The sequence below is a fragment of the Stenella coeruleoalba genome, assembly GCF_951394435.1.
Source record: "Stenella coeruleoalba genome assembly, chromosome: 19".
NCBI classification, from domain to species: domain Eukaryota; kingdom Metazoa; phylum Chordata; class Mammalia; order Artiodactyla; family Delphinidae; genus Stenella; species Stenella coeruleoalba.
This window is the reverse complement of record NC_137165.1, coordinates 39,485,156-39,509,788: the sequence shown is the minus strand read 5'-3', so window position 1 is coordinate 39,509,788 and position 24,633 is coordinate 39,485,156. Positions and strand designations below refer to the sequence as shown.

The 24,633-nt window shown below is 58.4% G+C and overlaps 1 protein-coding gene across 3 annotated transcripts in view; it reads left to right on the top strand.

The window, feature by feature from the left end:
• Nucleotides 1-24,633, top strand: part of SRCIN1 (SRC kinase signaling inhibitor 1) — a 64,177-nt gene that overhangs the window by 28,139 nt on the left and 11,405 nt on the right. For all 3 annotated transcript variants that reach the window (XM_079905277.1, XM_079905276.1, XM_079905278.1), the window contains 14 exons: nucleotides 9,037-9,232; nucleotides 9,864-10,062; nucleotides 10,515-10,608; nucleotides 11,113-11,966; nucleotides 13,040-13,132; nucleotides 13,379-13,422; nucleotides 13,715-13,902; nucleotides 15,049-15,224; nucleotides 20,290-20,420; nucleotides 20,516-20,663; nucleotides 20,992-21,238; nucleotides 21,689-21,923; nucleotides 23,531-23,685; nucleotides 23,972-24,124. In XM_079905277.1, the coding sequence (XP_079761403.1) occupies nucleotides 9,037-9,232; nucleotides 9,864-10,062; nucleotides 10,515-10,608; nucleotides 11,113-11,966; nucleotides 13,040-13,132; nucleotides 13,379-13,422; nucleotides 13,715-13,902; nucleotides 15,049-15,224; nucleotides 20,290-20,420; nucleotides 20,516-20,663; nucleotides 20,992-21,238; nucleotides 21,689-21,923; nucleotides 23,531-23,685; nucleotides 23,972-24,124 (2,913 nt within the window). The remainder of the gene's footprint in view (nucleotides 1-9,036; nucleotides 9,233-9,863; nucleotides 10,063-10,514; nucleotides 10,609-11,112; nucleotides 11,967-13,039; nucleotides 13,133-13,378; nucleotides 13,423-13,714; nucleotides 13,903-15,048; nucleotides 15,225-20,289; nucleotides 20,421-20,515; nucleotides 20,664-20,991; nucleotides 21,239-21,688; nucleotides 21,924-23,530; nucleotides 23,686-23,971; nucleotides 24,125-24,633) is intronic.

Here is a 24,633-nt window from a genome sequence, read left to right as displayed (position 1 = left end):
CTCCTTTTTGTAAAGTGCAGGACCAGAGACGTTCAGCAAATGCCAGAGTCACACAGCAGAGCAGGATCAGAGGCCACGGAGGAAATTTAGGCATCCTAGGCCTCCCAGACTTGGCTGGGAATTGAGTCACGGGAGAGCTAGAACGGAAACGGTGCACAGCCGAGACTCCGGTAGGGAGAGACTGTAAGCTCAGAGAGTGGCCGGTCGGGAGGTAGGCCACTCTCCTTCCCCACCGCCCACACACACCCTAGGCCAGGCCGTTGGGGGTTGGGGCCTGAAGAAGACCCTGAGAGGGGACCGGAGGCCAGACTCCAAGCCACAGCCCTTCCCCCGCTTCCACTAGGCTGTCTAACCTCCCTCCCTCCTGCTGCAACCCGAGTCCCGGGCGGCGGGCCGGCGTATCGGGTGACCGCGGCGACGCAGCCACCAGCCACCGCCGTTCCTTGGCGGGGCTGCGCCGGCGGGGCCGCGCCAGGGAGGGGGCCAGAGAGAGGATGTGCACGGCGGCGCGCCGTGCCGCGCCAGGTGGAGTCGCGGTTACCGGGGCGACCGGGGCCCGGGCCCTCTCGGCGGCGGCGGCGGCGCCTCTCTCATTGCAGCAAAGGGCACCGGCGGCTGGGGCTGCGGAGGCGGCCGGGGGGAGGGGAGAGCCCGGACGGGTGGGAGTAGGGGGCTGCCCTCCCTCCCCCGCCCGACGCGCGACCTGGGGCTGAGAACCCCGCGTATACACCTGTGGCCGCAGGTAAGGGGGAGCGGCTGCGGGGGCCGGGGTAGCCGCCTCGGGTTCCGCGGGGCGGGGGCACGGAGATGGGGGCCCTTCCCACGACTCTGAGAACGGTCTGGGGGTGGGGGGCTCGCAGGCCGTTGCGGTTCCGGATCCCTGAGAAACGCCCCCTCCCCTCCCCCATCTCGTTCTCAGCCTTCCGCAGGGGACCGGCCCCCACCCCGAAATGTGGCTGGCGTCCCCTCCCCCAGCCTCAGAAAGTCATGACCTTTCCGGGGTGCGCCCTTGCCCCGCCGCAACCCCCCCTCCCCAACATACACTCACTGCATTGGGAAGGGGTAGGAGGTGACCGTGTCGACGGGCACACAGGGGAGAGGGCCGGAGTAGTGCACGTGCGTCGCGGTGGGAGGCTGGCGCCCTCGGGGGCCGTTAAGGAGCCCCAGCCTGGCGGGGGCAAGGGAGGGGGGAGGCGAATGTTTACGTGGACGCGTGTTCACAAGAGTTGAAAGGTGGGTGTGTGCGCCGGTGCACGGAGAGCCAGGGGACTAGAGCGAGGGTGCGACCCATAGGTTGCCCTCCCTCTCCGAAGGATGCATCGTCTTCGGGGCTCGAGGTCAGGGAGGGGTCACGCACTCACCTAACCTACAGAGGACGTCTCCCCAGGGGAGGGGAGAGACCTCAGCTGGCTGGGCTAAGGCTCCCATGGGACACGGCCCCGCCCTCCCAGCGCACTGCGTGGGGGAGAAAGGACCAGCTGCAGGGGGGAGGGAAGAACCCCACCAAGGGCGCCTAGGGTGGAGGAGGGAGGGAGTTAACTCCTTAGCCCCCAGAGGGAAGAAGCTGTTTCCTCTTCTCAGCAGGGAGTTTGAGGATCCCCTGGCGCTGCTTCCTCGGGTCTCCAGGAAGCTCCCCTTCTCGCATTTCTGAAAGCCTGGTCCCTACAGAGTGGATGGGTTGGCTTCCATCTTATCCTCCTAGAACACCTCTCATTTTGCTCCAGCTCCTGTAAGACTCTTCCCTACAAGTGATGACCTGGAAGGGCCTCTCCTACTCAGCCCTTTCTTTTTTTCACTGTCTCACTGTCTTTTGGGAAGGTGAGACACCCCTCTCTGAGAATGGGGGAGGGAGACAGCTTTGCCCTAATACTGGAGGTTTTCACTTGGGTTGGCGAGCCAGACCTCTCTTGGGCCCTTCCTGCCCTCTGCCCTCCTTCCGGGGGTTTCTGGTGCTGGGAAATTCCCAGGGAAAAGACATGGAAGGCTGAGCTGTCCTGAGTGCCAGGAGATGGAAAGTGGTACCAGACTATGCAGAGACACCCCCTTCCACCTGTGGCTGGTCCTGTTTTCTTGACACCCATTCATGGCCAAATACTTGTTGAGAGCCTACTCTATACCAGGCACTGTGTGTGGCAGGATGGGAGGAACAGACAACCAGGAAGAGGGTGAGGAGTAAAGGGTGCTGGAGATTGGAGGAGAGTCCTACCTTAGCAAACAGAGGAGCCCTCCGCTCTTAGGCACCCAAGGCTGTCCCATGGGTTTAACACCCTGGAAAGAGACAGAGACGGGGGATAGACGGCATCCCCAAGGACCTCTCCCTACTATGGTTTTTCCCCTCCAAGGACACTGAGTTGCCAGGAGACTCTGTGCCTCCCTGCTGGTGGGGCCAGCCTGAAGGGGGAGGTGACGGAGGGGCGGGATTCTGTGTACTCGACCAGCCAGCGCCCGAAGCCCCAGGACTCTGATCTCAGCCTCACTCCAAGTCCACCAAGCACAAAAACAGCATCTCTTCCACCTTTACCCGCTAGTGGGGCCTGGCTGGCCTGTTCTGTGGCACTGATGCCACCCAGTCCTCTCCCCTGGCCCCAGCTACTGAGCCCTCCTTTCCAGGTCTGGCTGCCCCATGGATGTGCCCAGCGTTGCCTGAGGCAGGTCCAGGTTGAGGGCATGGCTAGCGTGGCTGTAACCAGGCCCCATCCCTGTCCCCCTCCCAGAGACATGAGGTGGGCCCCAGCTGTCTGCACATACTGAGTCTGATGTGTTGACATTTGGGGCGGGGGGGGGGGGGCCGGGGGACGCATCTTCTGCTTCTTTTGAATCAGGAGTTCACCTACCTGCCACGTGATGTCTGGGACATCACAGGCATGGTACAGTGACCGAGGCGGCCAGAGGCGCCGTGACCTGGCTAGTGGGGGGAAGGAGGGGCGAGACTTTCTCTGTGTGTGTGTCTCTGCAGCTGGTGTGCGTGTATGTGTGTACGTATGTGTGAATGGGTATCCATCATGTCTCTGTCTGTTTCTGTGACTCCCTAGGGGCCAGGGGGCCCTCTGTGATTCTGCTTGTGGGAGTGTGTGTGCACAGGTCAGTGTCCTGGGCGGGCCGGGGGTGCATGTTTTGTATGAATGGGGTTGGTCCACGTTTGAATAGCTCTGTCTCTGAGTTTCTGTTTCTGGGGTTGTTTCTGACCATGGAGGGCTTTTCTCCAAGTGTTTGTGTCCCTTTGTGGGCGTGTCTTTGTTGCTCTGGGTGTGTTTGTGGCGATGTCATTACTGGAGGATGTCTGCGCGTCTGTACGCAGCTCTCCGTGTGGGGCCTGTCGTTGCAGGGCGCTGTGGGTGGCCTGTGTGTACACGGTGTGATGGTGGTGGTGGATGAGGGGGTGTGATGGTGGTGGTGGATGAGGGATGGTGGCCTTCTCTGCAGAGCCGTCCGTCACCACTGGGGCTGCAGACATGACTCTCATCGTAAACCTTCCCCTGCCCTCTGCCTGGCTCTGCCTGCCCTGCCCCCCACCCCCTGCCATCACATGTCCACTCGCTCTGCTCTCCTTCCCCTCCCCAAGGCCACAGGCAGCTGTGGCTACAGCCTGGTACTCCAGTCCCCCCCCTCCCCTCCCCTCAGCACCTGTGGGCATCCCCTGACACCCAGACTTTGCTGTGCCCTTCCTCTGCCTCTCTTGGAGCAAATGCTGGGGGGAGAGGTGGGGACTGTGGCCCAGAGGGGATGGTCCTGGTGAGTAAACCTCTTCATCCTAGCCCTAGCCTGGCATCACCCCCACCCTAAGGATCCGAAGCCTCCAGCCCAGCAGGGCCCCTCCCCACCTCCTTTCTGCCACTAAAGTATTCAGGCGGCACAGGACACCCCGCCGTGGTGTCCTCCCCCCATCAGGGACCCTTGGTGTCAGTCTCCTCTGCCAGTGGCTCTGAGGCCTAGGGAATCTTGTCTGTTGGTGCCAGGCGCCCCAGGGCCAGGCCATCTGCTGCCTCTGTCTTCCTGCTGAGGCTGGCACCGGTCAGCAGGGTGCCCTCGGCTTTGCCAAGAACCAATCCGGCCTCCGGGCCACTCCTCCCTTGTCCTTAGCCATCTGGAGGGGCCTTCTGGTCTCCAGGGAACGCAGGGTGGCTGTAGGTTATTGTGAATGAGGAGGAACCTGAGGCCCCCGTTCTAGGGGAGCAAGGAGCCCTCCCCTCTCATCTGTTCAACCACAGAACATTGCCGACACTCCCTTGCTGTCCATGGCTCCCCGTCCATTGCCCGGTGCTGTGGGGTGATGGGCATCTGTCCACTTTCCCTATAACCCAGGTCCATCGTGTTACACAGGCTTCCCTGCCCTGGGCTTGGCCCCCTGCCTCCCTCTTCCACTCCCTGCCCCATCAGCCCTCCTGGGGTCCAGTCCCATCCCACTCAGTTTCACGCAAATACTTTCTGCTTGTCCAGCCAGTTAAGTCTCAGTTCTTTCGCTTGGCATTTAAGGGCGCTCCTCCGGCCCCAGGCCCTTCTTCGCAGCCTAACCTGCTACTTTCCCAGGCCCTGCGCCCCAGCCAAACTGAACTGTTCCCTCAACACCCCCTGCACACGCCTCCCCAGGCCCTCTGCTCAGCAGGCTCTTCCTCCCAACCTCCGGCTGCTCATTTTTAAAAGACCCACCAAAAATGTTCATTTTTTAAAGACTCACCAAAAACGCCACCTCTTCCGGGAAGTTTTCCCTGGCCAGCCACAACCAGATGCCATTTCTCTGACCCTGCAGCTCCAATTCAGCTCTGCCAGTGTCTCACGTGTTCCCTGTATCATGGTCATCTGCGTCTTTTCCTGCCTGTAACTCTCCGAGGACAGTTACTGTGACTAGGTTACGTGGCTTATAAACGTCTGGAATGATGGTTCTCCCCTCCCCCAGCAGCAGGCCTGGAGCCCGCTCAGGGCCATCCCGGGCCTCCGTAGAGAATGGGATGTACCAGGCATGGCTTCCTTCCTGTTCCTGGGAGGGTGGAGGGCCCATGTCCCAGGGCTGAGTCCTGAGCGCCAAGGGTCTCTAACCTGCCCCTGGCCCTACTCTCTCCTCCCAGCGCCCCCGCATAACCATCTCTTCTCTTATTTCCATCAGCAGCCAAACTACTGGAGTTTCAAGGTCAGTGTGTGGTGCTTCTGCGTCCGTGACAACCGCATGTGCTCTCCCGCCCCTGCCCCTCCCTGCACATGCTTTGCACAAAGTTGTGCATCTGCAAGGGACCGTCTGGTGTGGGTGGTGGGTGTGGGACTGCAGGCTGGGTCTGCTGCTTTGAGAGAGCCTGGGTTCGCCTGCCAGGGGCTTGTGGATCCAGTGTGGGAGTTTGTGCCACCCGTGCTGGGGATCTGGGCTGGGGATGCTCAGGCTTCCCCAGGACGTAAAGAGCATTTGGGAATGAGAGAGGCATTTTCCCCAGCCTGGAGGGACTGCTGGCTCCAGGGGACGGAAGTGGACCCCGTGATCTTATTGAGGGCCTTGTTCTCTGAACTCAGACTGCATCTTCCAGGGAGGCCCCGTGACTATAATGGGCCCCTCATCCCTTTCTTACTTTCCACTGTGGGGAAGCTGGTCAGTGCCAGGCAAGAGACGCACAAACTTACACCCCCAAACCCATTGCCCAAGTGGAGGGCTGGGCTCAGGGACGGTGTCTTCCTGCCTCCTCTGGAGAGTTTGGACCATCCACAGCTGGAGAGATGTCTGTCCCCTCCAGGGGCATCCTGCTGACCCCCAAGGGAGCACGCTCCTGGACCTCCTCTTCTCTGGCACCAGGCTCAGAACTGAACTGAGTTAGACTGCTGCTTGCGTCCTGGAGTCTCTGGTCCCTCAAATCCTGGGCACCATGACAGGGGGTGGGAGGTATACATTCCAGACTCCCCCAGTGTCATCTTTTTTTTTTTTTTTTTTTTTTTGCGGTACATGGGCCTCTCACTGCTGTGGCCTCTCCCGTTGTGGAGCACAGGCTCCGGACGCGCAGGCTCAGCAGCCATGGCTCACGGGCCCAGCCGCTCCGCGGCATGTGGGATCTTCCCGGACCGGGGCACGAACCCGTGTCCCCTGCATTGGCAGGCGGACTCTCAACCACTGTGCCACCAGGGAAGCCCACCCCCCAGTGTCTTCTTGCTCCAAACATCTTGTTTGCATGCATCCTCCCAGAGAAAAGTTCTTGAATCAGAGAATCACGGAATTGTAGTCGTGGCATCAGGCATATAGCCTTTCTGGAGGAAGCAGTAGAGCATAGGGGTTCAATGCACGCGGCCAAGGGCCAGGCTGCCTGGTGGTGAATTCCAGTCTGCTACTAACTAGCTGGGTGACCTGGGGCAAGTTCCATAATTCTCTGAGCCTTGGTTTCTCCTCCATAAAATGGAACCGTATCTACATCATAGAGTTGTTGTAAAGGTAGAAGAAACACGAGACTGCATGTCTTAAGCACAGTGCCTGGCTCATGGCGAGCCTTACCTCATTAGCTATTAGCATCCTGGAATCACCTTGGGAACTTGTCAAAAACCTTGAACCCCAGGCTCCAAGCCCCAGAGATTCAGAGTTAGTGAATGTGGGGCACTGGAAAGAGTGTTTTTAAAAGCTCCCAAGTGATTCTGTCCTAGCCTGTGGACAGCTTTTGGGAATCTCAGATCCTAGTCTGACTGCCCCACTCAGGGTTCCGTCTGCCTGATCTCTGACCAGGAGTCATCGGTTCCTCACTGGAGCATCTCCAGGGACCGGTGCTCACTGCGTCCGATCTTTGGGAAGCCCTTTCCTATCTTTGGAGAGCTCCGCTTAAATTACTGTTTTGTTCTCTTGCCATCTCCCTCTAGTCAGGAAGTCCTTCTGGATGTCTCACTGTTTTTCTGCTCTGTTGTCCCAGCCCAGGGCTGGAGAGACATGCTAATGGGCTTTCTCTCTTCTCAAGAGGGTTTTCTACAAAGGCTGTGAGAATGGAAAGGCGCCCAGGAGGCCAGGATGGAGACAGGAACCGGTGGGGCAGGGAATGTGGGCATCTCTTCTCGCAGGATTCCCTGGGCAGCCTTCTCAGTCCCTAGGATCCCTGCCCCTCCTTCATTCTGGCACTTGTTCCATCTTCTTACTGGCAACTGACTTGTGCCCCCCAGGCACCGTGGCCACCTCCTACTCTTCATCCCTGCTAGCTGCCTCATTTTGCCTGAATTCTGTAGCCCTTCATCCATACTAGCCTGGCAACCACTGACCTTCCAGTTGCCTGGCAACCTCATGACCACCAGACCAGGCCTGGTTCCCCACACTGGGAAGAGAGAAGGGCGTAGGCCAGCACTGGTGATCAGCCTAGAACTGAGCGGCAGGGTCCAAAGTCTGGGCACAGGCATTCCCCCAGTGGGTCCAGTTGCTACGCTGCCTCCCTCCTCCCCAGAACCATGCCCACCCGCTGGTCAAGGCATTGTGCTTGAGGCTGGATGCCCGCTAATGTCCCCAAATCTGACCTGCTGTATCTCCAAGCCCTTGAGGACACTTTGGGGACAGCTGGGCACACTGTCCATCAGAGGAAGATGTTCTCTCTTTTCGAGAGTGCTAATCCGACTGGAACATTAAATGGAGTTAATATGAAGATGGAGATTAATTAGGGTTTAATCAGGACTTGGGGATGGAGGGAGCTGAGGAGGAGAATAAATACTTCCTTTTTAGAGACACTTTTACTGTTTTTAAAAAAATTATAAAGATGATACATTCTGATTGTGCAAAGTTCACCCGGCAGAGAAATGTATAAAGTAGAAAGGGAATGCTCTGTCTCAACCCCAAGATAACCAGTGTTAATGGTTTTGAATGATTTGTTGCTGTTGAAGATAGGCAATATATTTTATAGAAAAATACAATTGGGCAACATGATTTTTTTCTTGATAACATGTATATGTGTGATACAGCTAATATATATATAACGTTACATAACAGGGAATGATGTAGGTCTGATTCAGTATCTTTCTCCCTTAAATAGATGGGTTTCTGACAGCAGCCAGGTTTGAGGGGAGGGGCTAGAGCAGACTGGCAGGAGCTGTGGCCCTGAGTGACAGCCCCAGCTTTCAGCCAGAAGTAGGCTCTTGAAGTGCGATTGAAATCAGGGTGTCCCCTCTCCCAAGGAGAGAGTAATCGAGCTGTCCCTGGGGCAAGGAGTGGTCACTGGGTGACAGCCTTCCCCGGCCCCAGCCAGGTATCACCCTCAGCTGTGGCTTCGGGGCAAGGGGCTGCTATGTTGGTACTGGAGGAGGCTTTTCTGGGAGGCTAGCCAGGCAGGTTGGCTGTGTGGCAGCGTGTGCCATGCAGGGAGGGGCTGAGGCCTGGCACTTATGCCATGTGCTCGTGTGGGCTGAGCATGTGCACTGCATGTACTAGGCAGGTAGTCTGTGCGAAACTGGGGTCCACCTGGCTTTGGGAGGTTTGGGGTGGTCCTCCCAGTCACTCTAAGTCCAGGACATTGTTCCCAGCTCTGTGAGGGCCCATACCTCCCAGAGCTGGGATCCTGGGGTCCCTAGCTCTCTGCTTTCTCCCTGCTTCCCGCCCCCACCCCAACCCTCTGAACTCCACGAAGGATAAGTTGTTCATCGCTCGCGAATCCGCCGCTTAATTAATGTCTGGAACTAATGCCCCAATTTGCTCAACGATTCTGCGGCTCACCTCGGTGACACATTTGTGTTCTTGTTGTCCTTTGGAATCTTAAAATAGCAGGTGTGCCCATGGCTCCCGCTCAGATGGTTTCTTGTCTGGCTTCCCAGGGTGCCTGAGTCCTTTGCCCACTCCTTACCTGCTGGGTGTCCCAGGGAGGCCAAGGCCCCAAGAGGTTGGGGAACTCTCCTGCAGCCACACAGCGAGTCTGGAATCCAGGAGACCCTCCGGGGTGTGTGTGTGTGTGTGTGTGTGTGTGTGTGTGTGTGTGTGTGTGTGTGTGTGTGTGTGTGTGTGTGTGTGTGTCTCACTGGCTGGTTGGCTGGGGCTCCCTGGGCCTGGATGGGGGTAATGGGCAGAGTGAAGGGGTCATTCCTGGTTCCTCTTGCCCCGCCCTGCCCCTGCAGACCCGCAGCTCGCGCCACACTCAGGGAGCCCAGCCTGGGCTGGCAGACCAGGCGGCCAAGCTGTCGTACGCCTCCGCTGAGTCACTGGAGACCATGTCGGAGGCGGAGCTGCCCCTGGGCTTCAGTAGGATGAACCGCTTCCGACAGAGCCTGCCCCTCTCCCGCTCAACCAGCCAGACGAAGCTGCGCTCTCCAGGTACTGCCTGTCCATCTTCCCTCCAGGCTACTGGCTCCTCCCTCTTCTCTGCTCACCCTGGAACCCTCTCCAGCCCCTTTATCACTCCCTCTCTCCTCAACCATCTTTCTAGTAAGCCTCTGGCTCCCTTCCCCCATACCCATCTTCCCCCCTCCCCCCAGCAATCTCCTCCCCACAAGGCCTCTCCCTCCTCTGTGGCTCCCTTTCCAACTTTCCTCCACTTCTCTCTTCCCTCACTTCTCTCTCCCTCAGCACCTCCTGCCCTGTCCCTCTCTCTCCAAGCCTCCTCCCTCCCTTAGGCTTCTCTCTCACCCCCTTCAGCAGCCCCCCTTTCCTTCATCTCCTCCCTTCTCACCTCTCTCCCCCAAAGCAACCACTCACTCTCAGTTTCTGCCCCACCTGCTCCTGCCCCCAATCCCATTTCCTCGTCCAGACTCCAACCTACCTGGGGTCGAGGAGGTGCCTTAAGGGGCCGGCAGCATGAGGAGTGCCTGGGTGCACCTGCACTCCGGGGCGGCATCCGGCCTCAGACCCTGCCTCTGCGGGACCAGCGCGGCTCCCCAAGGCTCCCCGGGCCGCCGGCGTGGCGGTGATAGCGGCCCTGACAGCGAGGGCGGCGTCTCCTTCGCAGGGGTGCTGTTCCTGCAGTTCGGGGAGGAGACTCGGCGCGTGCACATCACGCACGAGGTCAGCAGCCTGGACACGCTGCACGCACTCATCGCGCACATGTTCCCGCAGAAGCTCACCATGGGCATGCTGAAGTCGCCCAACACAGCCATCCTCATCAAGGACGAGGCTCGCAACGTCTTCTACGAGTTGGAGGACGTCCGGTGGGCGTGGCCCCGGGGGGGGAATGGGGTGGGCCTCCCCATACTCCTCCTCTGAGGGGGGGTTCGACGCCGCCGGTCATTCCCCAGCCCCCTCCTGACCCAACCTCAGCCGTAACCCCTCTCCTCCCGGAGCCCTACCGCCCCGCCCCCTTCTTCGGTCATCCCGGCCCCACCCCCTCCCTTTAAATCATCCACCCCTGCTGATTGGCCTTGGCTTGAGCTAACCTGAAAATGGCTCGTGAGGCCGAGGAGGTGTACGGGGTGGAAGCTGCTGAGTGTGTGTGTGTTGGTGGCAGGCAGTCCGAGGCACGAGATCCACTGAGCAGGGAGTTAGGAAGGGGTTGGGGCTCGCGGCCCTTCTTGGCCACCCCTCTTCCGTCTGCCTGGAGTAGCTTCCTCTCCTCGTCACAGGGCTGGGGGATGGTGACCCTCTGCACCCCTCCCGCCCCCAGGGACATCCAGGACCGCAGTATTATCAAGATCTATAGGAAGGAGCCACTCTACGCCGCTTTCCCTGGCTCACATCTCACCAACGGGGACCTCCGGGTATGGCTGGGGAGGCCCCGGGCATTGGGGAGGCTGGGCAGATGGGGTCCAGGAGCACAGAGTCTAGTCACTTGTCACCAGGGACAGCTTTGGTGAAGGGAATGTGGAGGCTGAAGCAGAGGGTGGCCTCCATTAATTGTGGAGTCATGGAGGAGTCCTTCCCCTCATCTGCCACTTTCCCCTCTTGTCCGATCAGATTTCTCGAACCCGCCTCTAAATATTCTAGGAGACCTCTCTCAGGAGCCACCCCTTACCTTTTCGCTTCCCATCCCCCACCATAGGGTGGGCTGGGGGTCGCTCCTCTGGTGCCTCTCCCTCCACCACTTCTTCCTCCGTGCTGAGAGCCCTGAAGGGAAAGGGGCCCAAGATGCAGCAGGAGGGTGGGAAGGCAGAGAACAGAAGGGACTTCCTAAGCGTCAGGGGGGAGATGCTGGCTCAAGTAAGAAGCAAGGGATCCCCCTTTGTGACCAGCCCTGTCCGGTTCGGGGGCTGTGTTCTGCACAGAGAGAGATGGTGTATGCGTCGCGGGAGTCGTCGCCCACGCGGCGCCTCAACAACCTGTCGCCCGCGCCGCACCTGGCCTCCAGTTCGCCGCCGCCGGGGCTACCGTCGGGGCTGCCGTCGGGCTCGCCGTCGCGCTCGCGCCTATCGTACGCCGGGGGGCGCCCGCCCTCCTACGCCGGCAGCCCCGTGCACCATGCGGCCGAGCGGCTGGGAAGCGCCCCCGCCGCCCCGGGCGTTAGCCCGAGCCCCAGCGCCATCCTGGAGCGGCGCGATGTGAAGCCGGATGAGGACCTGGCGGGCAAGGCGGGCGGCATGGTGCTGGTGAAGGGCGAGGGCCTCTACGCCGACCCCTACGGGCTGCTCCACGAGGGCCGCCTGAGCCTGGCCGCGGCCGCCGGCGACCCATTCGCCTACCCGGGCGCCGGTGGCCTGTACAAGCGCGGCTCGGTGCGCTCACTCAGCACTTACTCGGCCGCTGCGCTGCAGTCCGACCTGGAGGACTCACTGTACAAGGCGGCGGCCGGAGGCGGCCCGCTCTACGGCGACGGCTACGGCTTCCGCCTGCCGCCCTCGTCGCCGCAGAAGCTGGCCGACGTGGCTGCGCCCCCCGGGGGCCCCCCACCGCCGCACAGCCCCTACTCGGGGCCGCCCAGCCGCGGCTCGCCGGTGCGCCAGTCCTTCCGCAAGGACTCAGGCTCCTCGTCTGTCTTCGCCGAGAGCCCCGGAGGCAAGACCCGCAGCACCGGGGGCTCCTCGACGGCTGGAGTCCCCCCTCCCGAGCTCTTCCCCGGGCCTGGGGAGCGCCCGCTCGTGGGGTTCGGGCCGCCTGTGCCAGCCAAGGACACGGAGACCAGGTGAGGGACGCTGGCGAGGCCCGGGACTGCGCGGGTGGGGTGGGGAGAGGGGACACGGCAGAGTCCGTGGCAGGTTTGTGTCCTGGACTCTCAGACCCGGGAATCCTTGTAGACCCGGAGTAGCCTTGAGGGGTCGCCAGAGTAACTTGGCCGTGGCAGGGAAGGCACTGGAAAGACGTTTCATCTGCAAAGCCTGAGAGCTGGATGAGAGGGCCCCAGACAAGGACCCTGGAAACCTGGGTTTGCATCCGGTCCCTGAGCCTCAGTTTCCCCAACTGACATTGAGGCTGAAGTAGAACTCTTTATTTAGTGCCTTTCCTGCTCAGACACAGAATGTGCCGCCATGAGAGCTGTCCAGCACAGGGCCGGCTGAAGTCCACTGGGGAGGGGGTGCTGGTAAGAAGTGGGGATGGGGAGAGAGGCACATTTCTTTAAGTAGCCTCCGAGCTGGGGAACTCTTGCCCATCATTCAGCTCCCTGCTAAGGGTGCAAGGCTGGAGGAGGTAACCAGGGCACTGAGCTGCCCCCCTCTGCCCTCAAGCAGCACTGCTAAGAGGTGAGAAGAAACGATTCATTCACACAGCTTTCTTGTGGCCTGTGTGCCAGGCACTGCACTGGCCACTGTTTATGCCAAGCTGAGCAAACATGGTTCCTGCCCTGCCTAGTGAGGGAGACACAGCAAAAAATACTTGTTCTTCCCTTGGGAGGGTGTACTCCTCAAGGCTGTTGGGGACTCTGCGATGGCTTCAGAGGAGAGGGTAGGGAGGAGGGCATGCTGGCAGGGGGAATACATGTGCAGAGACCCAGAGTGACCTGGGTGGGGCCCATTAGGGAGCCAGTGATGAGAGATGAGTCTGGAGAGGGAGGGGGTGACTGTCAGACAGGGAAGGGCCTTTCCAATGTTGGGGGTGGGCTGTGGACCCTTAGGCAGTGGGACCCTTTGAACTGTCTGTGCGCTGGTGGCTGGGGAGGGAATGGTATTTCCTCTAATTATCCATCTTAGGAATGGGGCGCTGGGCAGGAGGGACCCCATGCCCAGAGATGGGGTTGCTCAAAGCCACCGTCTTCCCCAGGGAGCGCATGGAGGCCATGGAGAAGCAAATTGCTAGCCTCACTGGCCTGGTGCAGAGTGCCCTACTGCGAGGCTCGGAGCCAGAGACCCCCAGGTGAGGTGTTTCTCCCAGCACCACTGCCCAGGCATGTGGGTGGGCAAGAGGGAGGGAAGGCGAGCAGCAGGAGCCCTGGGCTCAGCTCAGCCAAGGTCTCATCATTTTGCCCTGGGTGAATCGCCTCCCTTCTCTGGGACTCCATCCTGAGATCAGGGGGCTGGAGGAGTTTATGTTAAGGTCTCGCCCAGCTTTGCCAGTCTGGGGCCTGGACCCCCTGATGGCCATCTTTCCCCTGTGCCACAGTGAGAAGATTGAAGGCTCCAATGGAGCAGCCACCCCCTCAGCACGTGAGTGACCCTTCTCCCCTCCCCCACAGGTTCTTGCCCTCTCTGAGCCTCCGATTCCTAATCTGTAAAGTGGCTACATCACCAGGCTTCAGTGGATAAATGAGTAGTCACCTTAGACCAAGATGCCTTCGCTCCGGCGCTTTGCTCCTCGCAGAGGGCTGACCACTAGTTGGGGCAGGGAGCCAGAGCCACGTCTCTCTGTGGCTGCTGTGTGGGGTCAGGAGTGGGGAGGACTTTACCCCAGGCTCACGATTTATTCCCTTTCTCCCGTCCTCGTGGTCCCTGTCTGCAGCCTGCGGGTCAGGCAGCCGGAGCAGCGGGGCCACCCCAGTGTCCGGCCCTCCCCCGCCCTCGGCCAGCAGCACGCCTGCGGGGCAGCCCACTGCCATCAACCGTTTGCAGATGCAGCTACACCTGCGTGGCCTGCAGAACAGCACCAATGACCTGCGCAGCCAGCTTCAGCAATTGCGGAAGCTCCAGGTACCACCCTCTCCGGGGCCTCGCCCTGTATCCCGCTTCCTCAAACCCCGCCTCCTCAAACCCCGCCCCGCCAGAACCCGCCCACGAAACTCCTTCCTGCGAGTCTGCCCCATCCCGAGGCCCTCCGCCGCTCACTGGGTTGCTCTCCGAAACCCTCCTCGAACTCTCGCCACCTCGCTGAGTCTCTACTCCCTCACCAAGCCCCCTTCCCTCGCCCGGGTCCCCCTCACTGAGCCCTCTTGCCCCTTTCCTTAATCCTCACCGCTCTCCTGAAGCCCCAATGCACCTCACTGAGCCCCCTTCTCCGGTCAGTATCCTTCAGGGCAGTCCCTGTCCCTTCCTGCCCCGCATTCTCTACCCCCTTCCCTCCCTTGGGCGGAAGCCCTTCCCCCAGATCCCCTCAGCTCTCCCTTCCTCAGCCCACACAGTCTTCCCGGGCCCGCCCCGCCTGGCAGATGGTCCCACCAGTCAGGAGCCTGGCATCGCTGTGCCCGCTCCTCGAGAGTATCCCAGGGCCCGTCAGGTGAGAATAATGAGTAGAGACAGGCTGGAGAGGGGGCAGAGAGTTGCCATCTGGGCAATGGGTAAGATCTCGCCCACCCCCACCTTTGCCCCAACTCGGCCTTAGAACTCAGTTTTCCCGGCGCAGCCACGGAAGCTCTATCAAACCCCAGTGCTTGACTCCTTCATCGAAGCCATAGCCATGCAGCCGCAAGGTGGGCAGGGCCCTACGTAGGGCCACCCCTTGCCCCCCAAATATCCGCTATCCCGTTCTCCTGCCTCAATATTTACCCAGAACGAAACATTTTCCTCCGCCCCCCACCATCTTACCCCCTCGCTGCAGCTAACCGCCACAGCCATGCAGCTGCACCTTCTGCAGGGCCCAACTTGGCACTCCTCCCTCCACTATCCCAGGCCGTTCTCCTCCTGCCTCTATTCTTCCCCAGAACTAAGCCCTCAACCTGTGCCCCCCCCCCCGCCATCCCACCCTTTCACTGCTGCTCACGGCCACAGCCGAGCATTGGTATCTTCCATGGAGCTTGCCCCGCGTCGGGCTCTCCTCTGCCTGCCTCCTCCTAGCCCTCTCCCGGCTGCGCGCCTCCGTTCCCTCCCACCCGCGTCCATCGGTCCATCTGCGTCCCGCAGCTACAGAACCTGGAGTCTTTGCGCGCGCTGCTGAAGGGCACGGAGGCGGAGCTGAGCATGCGCGTGTCGGAGGCGGCGCGGCGGCAGGAGGACCCGCTGCAGCGGCAGCGCACCCTAGTGGAAGAGGAGCGGCTGCGCTACCTCAACGACGAGGAGCTCATTACCCAGCAGCTCAAGTGAGGCGGGGCCCAGCTTTGGAGGGAGGGCTGGGGGTGCGGCCTGAGTGGCCGGCAACCTGGTTTCACGGGGAGGCGAAGCTCCCTTCCTTCTGAATCACAGGTGACGTTCTGAAGCCTGATTTCCTTCTCCTCTGTGGCCTGATTTCTCTGTGACCCACAAACCTTTGACCATCTGGCACAATTCCTGTTTTCTTTTTTTCTGGCTTGATGCCTGCTTTTGCTATAGTCTTGCTTCCTAACGGTCCACAGTCTGGCTTCCCCGTGGCCTGCAGCCTTACTCTCATGCGTCCAGCTGCCCGATGTCACTCTGCCCTCTGCCTGCTTTCATTCTGGCCTGTGACCCGTGCAAACTGACCCTCGAGTATTCAGGTGGAGCTTTCAGGTGTGGCCAGCTTGGCACTGACCAGTCACGGTCGCCACCACTCCAATTCTCTGATCTCTGAGACCAGGTATAGCCAAGGAGAACCCTCCTCCCGTCCTAGTGCAGCTGAAACAGGGCTCCAGGAATAGAGAACACCCCACCCCCAAATGCTTAGACATGGAAGGGTTAACAGAAGACAGTCCTCTGCTCCAAATTTAACAAATGGCTGTCTGGCCAAGATTCGATTGTCTGGCACCATTGAAGGGAGAAGCTGCCTGCCGCTGTCCATCCACTGAGTGAGCGGCCCCAGCCCACTGCGGCCTTCCCTGGTCAGTCCCTGGGGTCTGAGATAGAGGCCCTGCTCCTTCATCTGGTCTCCCTCTAGGTGGTTCAGGGCACAAGGGGCCTGAGGTTCAGCTCCAACACTGAGAGGCTGTCTGATCACGATAGTTTTTGCGCTTCTCTGCACTTCAGCTTCTTCACCTGTGCCCCATATTAAGATTTTCACAGTTCTTCCCAGAGAGGACTTGGATTCTACTGGTCAACGACTCGGAGCCAGGGAGGCTGCTCAGAGGAGCCCAGCTTTCTCACCAAGCTCATAATTGGCTGTATCACTTGCAAGGGGCTACTTGAAAAGGGTCCCCGCTCCTCAGTCTTGGGCGCACAGCCTATAAGTACATGTGCTTCTCAGTGATGCACAGGGCAAAGATTCTCATGACCCCTTGTGGCTGAGATGAAATAAGGGGCCATCCCACTTGGAAATAAGCTGGTGGCAGCCACTGCATCACCCCTAGTGTGACAGCTGAGTGTCAACTCTTGTCAGATCTCCAAGTAGACTGATGGCTGCCAACCCCCTTACCCAGGGAATTCCATTTACTCAACGTTCCTGTCCCCTTTTTGCCCCTTTTTATTCAGCACAGAGGAGCGGGGTTGGAATTTTCAAAAGGAACTTTACTGAGACATTAAAGGAAAATAAAAGGAAATATAAAAGTACAGAGGCAGAAGGGATGAAAGGATGTATTTATGCTCCTGTCATATGAGCGTCTGGTCCTCAGCTTCCTGGGGGCCTCAGTTCTCCAGGAGTACACAGACGCCCTACCCGCTGCCCTGTTATCAAACCCATTGCTCAGACTGCTCACCTGAGAGAGCTTGGGGGCTGATATATGCTTCCGGCAGGATTCTCCATCTGCTTCGAAAGGAGTTCCTGCCCTTTTTTGGGTGGGGCTTGGGCTGCACACCAGCACTGCAGTGGCTTCGGCCTGGCCAGGGGGATGTCCCTGCCCAGCTCCCATAGCCCCCTGGCATTAAGTCAGCCAGCAGGCCCCCTGCTGTGGCTGCAGCCCCTGGACACTCACTCTTGCTCGGCTTCCCTCTGCCCCTTCCTTTTGCCCCCTGGCATCTTGCTGGGAGTAAAGGCTGATTCGGTGCTTACTCCGCTTGGCTCACTCACTTGACCTTCTAGCCAAGCACTTGAGCGCTGTCTGGACGTTGCCCTTAGGGAAAGCCTCTGCTGACTGAGACTTTTTGGCCTCTGGAGCATAATGTGACCCAACCCAGGACCAGCTCTGTAAGCATGTGACCTGTGTAATCGCACAGGGCCCCATGCTTGGGAAGGCCCATGCTTGGTTTAATGCTCTGCTGTCACTGTCTTGAAATTCTTAATTTTTAAACTAGGGACAAAATCTTCATTTCGCTTTGGGACCCCCAAATTATATAGCTGGCTCTGTCCTGACCCTTACCTCTCAACTCCTCTAGAACTAAACCTGGGTCTGGAAACCCCACTACGTTCTGATCCCAGTGCCTAGACTTGGGCTGGTCTGGACTCACTTGCAGAGCCTGCCCAGGTTATGGGCCCCCAAACTTTGGCAGATGGTAATGATCAGAAAATCGAGGTGCTAATTGAGCCTAAGGCGAGCCTTGTCCCTTCTGCCTGAGAGTTGCAGTGTTATTTCCTCCTGAAGGCTTACCTGAGTGCCCTTCCTCTGCAGAGTGATGTTTGAGAGTGACCATTTTACAAAACTGGTCCACCCTGAGCCAGTCAGGTTATCACACACATCAAAAGAGAGTTGTTCTTTCGCGTGTGGCGGAGGGAAGGCTGGGTGGGACAGTGGGTGGGTGTGGGGTGATGTTAGTCCAGTGTGGGAGGGAGATGCAGCAGAACCCAATGGCTGAAGTCAGACAGGAGTAGATCCTGCTTTGCCACAAAATAGTTGTGTGACCTTGGACAGGTTAGTTAATCTCTCTGAGCCTTTTTTTTTTTTAATGCCAAAACCCATTGTTAGGGTAGCTTAGTTAGGGTAGCTAATTAATTAGTTAGGTTAGCTGCTATAACAAATTGTATAATGGTTCAAAAGTAATCAATATACCTTTCTTTCTCATGGAACAGTATTGGTGGGTTAGCGGAATGGCTTTCCTCCACGCAGTCATTCAGGGACCCAGGCTAATGGAGCTTTTGCCATCTTCAATATGTGTCTTCCAAGATTATCCACAGGGTCATTGTCTTTCAACCAACAGGAAGGGGAAATGAGCATGGAGGAGCTTACATGGGAGGTTTTTAGGCGCCAGGTCTGGAAGCAGCATGTAACCCTTCCACTCATATTCCATTCACTAGACCTCAGTCGAATGGCCACTTCTACCTGCAAGGGAGGCTGGGAAATGTAGTCTAGTGCCTAAGCTACTGTTTGTCTGTGTGTAAACTGGAGGTAATAATGGTTCCCACTCACAGGATTTGTTGTGAGGATTAAATAAGGTAAAGAAAGTGAAGAGATGAATGTGCGCCTGGCAGGCCATAAGCACTTAGTACAAGATAGCTCTTTAACTGGTACTGCTGACTCACAGGATTTTGTCCTTGGCTCCAGTGTGATCTGTCTTTTCACCCGCTAGTTGGATGAAGATGTATAAAGCATGCTGATAAGATTTGCTGATGACACAGAGCTCTGAGGGGGAGCAAATCTGTTGGATGGTAGAACTGAGATTCAAAAGTTGTTCCTGCATGGATGGTTGAGCTGAAATCCAACAGATGCGATTTGACAGGAATGTATGTAGAGTCCCGCATGTGGGTCAGGGACATCAGTGACTCAAGTACAGAACTGAGATGACCTACCTGGGCAGAGTTCCTTCTTTCATTTATTCATTCCTTCCATAATTATTTACCAGGCATTTATCCTGCTCCGGGCACCATGCCAGGTGCTGGAAATCAGAGATGAATCAGAAAGACATGGTGTCTGCCTGCCTAGAGTTGCTTAGCCCAGGAAACAGGAGCTCCAGGGAGGAAGCAGACCCCCAACCCCAAGTGTAGGGAAGGGGGGAGAGGTTCCCATTGGAACCTGAGGATGAGTGGGAGTTAGTCACACATGTGCGTGCGTGCGTGTGTGTGGGGGGATGCTAAACGGAGTGTTCTAGGCAGAGGAAATGGCATTATAGAGGCCCAGGGAGAGCAGCACATACGAGGACCTCAGCAATTCTGGATGGTTCCAAACAGAAGCAAGCCAGATGAGGAGGACAGTGGATGTAGCTGGAGGGAAAAGAAGAGCAGCTCCCAGGGACTGACCCCTTGCATTAGCTCATTTAATCCTCACAGTGGCCCCAGGAGGGAGGAACTCCCATCCCCATTTTTTTGGGTGAGGAAGTTGAGACCTGGAGACAGTCAGCAGCTGGGCCCGTGAGCCATGGCCGCTGAGCCTGCACGTCCGGAGCCTGTGCTCCACAGCAGGAGAGGCCACAGCGGTGAGAGGCCCGCGTACCGCAAAAAAAAAAAAAAAAAAAAAAAATATGTTGGGATCCATTTCGGGTTCAAAACAGGCGGTGGTGACTTGGTGGTCTGATTTACATTTTAGAAATATGGAGGGTTTTAAAACGACACAAGGGCTTCCCTGGTGGTGCAGTGGTTAAGAATCCACCTGCCAATGCAGGGGACACAGGTTCCAGCCCCGGTCCAGGAAGATCCCACATGCTGCGGAGCAACTAAGCCCGTGCGCCACAACTACTGAACCTGCGCTCTAGACCCTGTGAGCCACAACTACTGAGCCCGTGCACCACAACTACTGAAGCCTGCGCACCTAGAGCCTGTGCTCTGCAACAAGAGAGGCCACCTCAGTGAGATGCCCGTGCACCGCCACTAAGAGTAGCCCCCGCTCGCCGCAACTAGAGAAAGCCTGAGCGCACCAACGAAGACCCAATGCAGCCAAATATAAATAAATAAATACATTTTTTAAAAAAGAAAAAAAACCCCACAAGCTCAGCATAAACCATCTGAAAATTGAAAGCAGCTTTGTCATTGAGGAAAGAGGCTGAGTGTCTGGATCACTTGAGCGAAGGTAGATGCACGTGGCAGTGCCCCCCTGAAAAAAAAGAGACTCTTTAGGGGCACATGCAACTGCCTCCAGTTCTCTGAAAAGCTGCCAGTTCCTCTGCTGTGTCCTTGGCATAATGAGAATCATAGGATGCAAGTTATCGGGAGGGAGATTTGGATTGATGTTAAGAAAGATCAGAACTTCAAAGAGGGGACCCAGGGCACCTGTTAGGGAGTGTTTCTAAGTCTCATCTCTGAAGTTTGGCTTTCTGATTTCACCTGGGCTTGTGGTCTGGTGAATGGCTTTTAATTTTGATCTGATTGGTGGCCTGATTTCTTTCCAGCTGCCCAATTTCAGGGGGCTGGGCTGGGGCCAGAGGGGCTGAAAGGGTCTTTCTGTGTGGCTGCAGTGACCTGGAGAAGTCGGTGGAGAAGATCCAGAGGGACGTGTCCCACAACCACCGACTGGTGCCTGGGCCCGAGCTGGAAGAGAAGGCGCTGGTGCTGAAGCAGCTCGGGGAGACCCTGACTGAACTCAAGGGTGAGCCTGAGGGCACCCCTACCCCCACCCCACTGCCTGTCCTCCCAATCCTCGGAGCTGCTCCCTCCCCAGCTCACTCCTTCCCTTCCCCTCAGCTCACTTCCCAGGCCTGCAGAGCAAGATGCGGGTAGTGCTGCGTGTGGAGGTGGAGGCAGTGAAGTTCCTGAAGGAGGAGCCACAGCGCCTGGATGGGCTACTCAAGCGCTGCCGTGGGGTCACAGACACGCTGGCCCAGATCCGAAGGTCATACTATCCCTGAGTTCTTATCTCTGACCTCCAGTTTCCCAGTGAGGTCACATACTGAGCTAGATCGATAGGTCAACCTGACCCCTTATCCCAGTTCCCACAAAGCTCACTGGATCTGCACCTCAGCTCTGATCTGTGGCCCCGTGCATGTTGTAGGCTTGGCCCTCCCATTTGCCGGATGCAGTCACTCCTCCCCAGGCCCTTCCACTTGTCCTGCAAGATTCCAGAGCCCTCCTCAAACCCCACCTCCCCCAGGCCAGGCTTCCCTCCCATGGGGCCACCACCCTGCAGGCCTCACAGCTGCTCCCAACTCTCCCAACCCCAGGCAAGTGGACGAAGGTGCGTGGCCACCCCCCAGCAACCTCCTGAATCAGTCCCCCAAGAAGGTTACAGCCGAGACTGACTTCAACAAGAGCTTGGACTTTGAAATGCCACCCCCCAGCCCTCCACTGAAGCTCCATGAGATGAGCGGGCAAACCGAGGGGGCCCCTCCGACCCCGAAGGCGGGCAACCCCACCAAAGGCCTGGACACTCCTGGCAAGAGAAGCGTGGACAAGGCTGTGTCTGTTGAGGTGCTGAGCCCGGCATGGGGGGGGCCAGAACTAGGCTCACACGTTCTCACCACCGTCCTAGATTGGCAGGTGCCAACACGTGGGGACTTGTTCCTGGGGGACGAGGAAGTCTGAGAAGCATACTGAGGGTGACATGAGTCCTACTAGACAGAAAAGCATATTATAAACCTATGATAATCAAGGCAGCGTGGTGTTAGCATCAGAGTAGATGATGTGCTCAGTGAGACAGAATAGAATGTCTAAAAGCAGGTCTAGGTTTATCCCAAGAGTAGTTTGTAATGAAGGTGGTATTCCAGGCCCACAGGGAAAGCATGTAACACTCAAGGAGAAGCCCGAGGCTCGGACCAAGTGGGAGGCTTCCTTTCCACTCCTTGCATGTGTGGCCGAGGCCCCAAAGGTCCAGGAGCAGGGCAGCCACTTCAGTCCTGACTGTCGACCCCTCCTCTCAAGGCTGCCGAGCGGGACTGGGAGGAAAAGCGGGCAGCCCTGACCCAGTACAGCGCCAAGGACATCAACCGGCTTCTGGAGGAGACACAGGCAGAGCTGCTGAAGGCCATCCCTGACCTGGACTGTGGGAGCAAGGCCCACCCAGGCCCAGCCCCCACCCCTGACCACAAGCCCCCCAAGCTGCCCCACGGTCAGAAGGCAACCCCCCGAACGGAGCCTAGTGGAAGGAGAGGCTCAGGTATGGGGGCAGGTAGGGGGCTGGCGAAGAGCCCAGAGGAGGGGAGCCCCAGCCTCGGGAGCTCTCAGGTTGATGGGGGAGGTGCTTGGGAGTGAGAATCTTTGTGGTCAGGCTGCCAGAGGAGGGAGGTGCTGGCCTGCCCCTCGTCCACGAAGGGAGACCCAGAAGGACGGGATAGCACTGGACTCCATCCAGGGATTTTTCCCACTGCTCTGACTTCTGCTGAGAGGACCATGCACGGAGGATGAGCAAGTCCAGGCAGAGGGTCGTCCCCCTGCACGTTCTGACCCAGTGTGTGTGCCAGAAGCGAGGCTGTGGTGAGACGGGGTGCGGGTGCAGTGCTGAGCTATACGGACAGGGTTCCCGTGCTCCCTGAGCCTGTGAGAAACCCGAACCAGAAACGGCAATTGTAATTCACGCGTTTATTCATTCCTGCCGCATGTATTTGTTAAGCACCCACTATCTGCTAGGTGCTGGGGATAAGGAGATAAGGCTGCTTTCAAAGAGCTTAAAATTTCGTGGGAGAGTAATACTAACATCTGTGTTTATCAAGCACTTACTACGCGGCAAGAACTGCTCCAAATGCTTTTCTACGTATCAATCCTTATAATTTTGCAACAATCCCAGGAGGCAGATACAGTCATTATTTCCATTTTACAGATGAGGACGCTAAGGCTCAGTGTGGTTAAGTAATCTGTCCCAGGCCATACCTTGTGCGTAAACCGGAAATAGGATTCAGGTGCTAAATGCGGTCCTAGAGGAGGCCCTGGAAGGGCAGGAAGGGCTTCCCACGGAAGGGGACTTTCCATTGGAGCCTTGCATTTCCCTGGCCAGTGAGAGAGGGCATTCCAGGGAGAAACAGCACATACAAATGCCTGGAGGTCTGTGTTTGGTGTTGCCCTGCTGGGTCCAGACCAAGGATTAGTAAGCAGAGCTGAAGCTGAAAGGTTGGCAGGCTCAGAGGGTGCTGGGCCAAGAAACTTGAACGTGGTTTGGGGTCATGGGGAATCGCTGGGGGATCAAAGGCAGAGGAATGTCAGGCTGGAGGGACTTTTCTGCAGGTTGCCCAGGAAGCAGCCCCCACCCCGGGGAAGAATTGGGGGAAAGGAGAGCCTGGTGGGTGGGGTCAGACTCTCAGAATAGTACTCTCTCTTGATGGAGAAAGGATGAAGGTCTGTGCAGGGCAGGGCTGAGGGGTGGGCAGGAAAGGGATGGATTAGAGCAGTGATTCTCAAACTTGAACGTGCACGTGAAATCACCCGGGGATCTGCTAGAACGTGGATTCCGATTTAGCAGCTCTGGGTGGGGCCTGTGCTTCTGCATTTCTAAGAAGCTCCCAGGTGCTGCCAATGCTGTTGTCCCACGGGCCACACTTTGAGTAGCGAGGGAGGAGAGCGCTGTAAGGGGAGGAGCAGCAGGGCTTGGGGTCGGATTGCATGGGGAGGTAGGAGAGAAGGAGGAGGGGGCCTGTGTCCTTTCCCCTGCGCGTTCCTCTCCCTTCCTCGCTGGAGGAGGAAGCCAGGTTTATCCTAACCCTGGAGTCAGGTGTGGCTCACAGACTCCAGGGTTACGAGTCCCCTGACCCCCAGTCCCTTGGCCTCCCGCAGATGAGCTGACAGTGCCCCGATACCGCACGGAGAAGCCCTCCAAGTCGCCCCCGCCGCCCCCTCCCCGCCGGAGCTTCCCCTCCTCCCATGGCCTGACCACCACGCGCACTGGAGAGGTCGTGGTCACCAGCAAGAAGGACTCGGCCTTCATCAAGGTACCGCCACCGCTTGGGTAGGGGTCAGGGGGTCGAGTTGGGGGGATGCCTGAGATGACCTCTGGAGACTCTCTGGGGTGGTCCCCTCTCTCAGAGGAAGTGGAAGGAAAGAAAGGAGGCTGGCCAGTGGTGACTCTGCTTCTGGCTTGGGCTTCCTCCATGGCAAGGGGCCATCCTGGCCTTTGAGGAGCTGGGGCAGGTGGGAGATGGTCTGGAAGTGCTGGGGCCTAGGAGGCGAGCGGGAGGTGCCCAGAGCCTGGTCTCCATGGGGACCGGGCCCTTGCAGAAGGCCGAGTCTGAGGAGCTGGAGGTGCAGAAGCCCCAGGTAAAGCTGCGCCGAGCCGTGTCCGAGGTGGCCCGCCCGTCCTCCACGCCCCCCATCATGGCCTCTGCTGTCAAGGATGAGGACGACGAGGACCGCATCATCGCAGAGCTGGAGGTGGGTCAGGGGCGCACCTGGCCCCCCGAGTCATCAGCCAGGCCCCCTCCCTTTGCCTGTCAAGCTGACCCCAGGGTGAGGTGCCCGGACTAGGACAGGGGACTGGATTCTCGGGTCCCCACTGAGGCTGCTTCAGGAGCCTCTCCTCCTTGCCTCAGTTTCTTCTCCACTGTAAAATGGGGGAGGGGGTCTAAGGTCCCTCCCCACATGTTTGAGTTTTTTACTGTAGTGTCTGAGACACCCCGCAACTGCCCTGACACCTCCTGTGCTCTGAGACCCCCATCCCCTAGTGTTCTGAGAACAGAAGCTCTCACAGACTCGCCCATATACCTTGACCCCCTCCCAGTGCTGTAAGTCACCCAGACTCGAGTGTTCTCACCACCCCTCCCCAGAGGCTGAAGACCTGGACCACCAGGGCCTCTGGTGGCCAGTGGCCATGGTGAGGGGCCAAGGAGGGCCAGCCCAGGCCACCCCCTCCCCATGAGTGCCTGGGTCAGAGCCCAGCACCC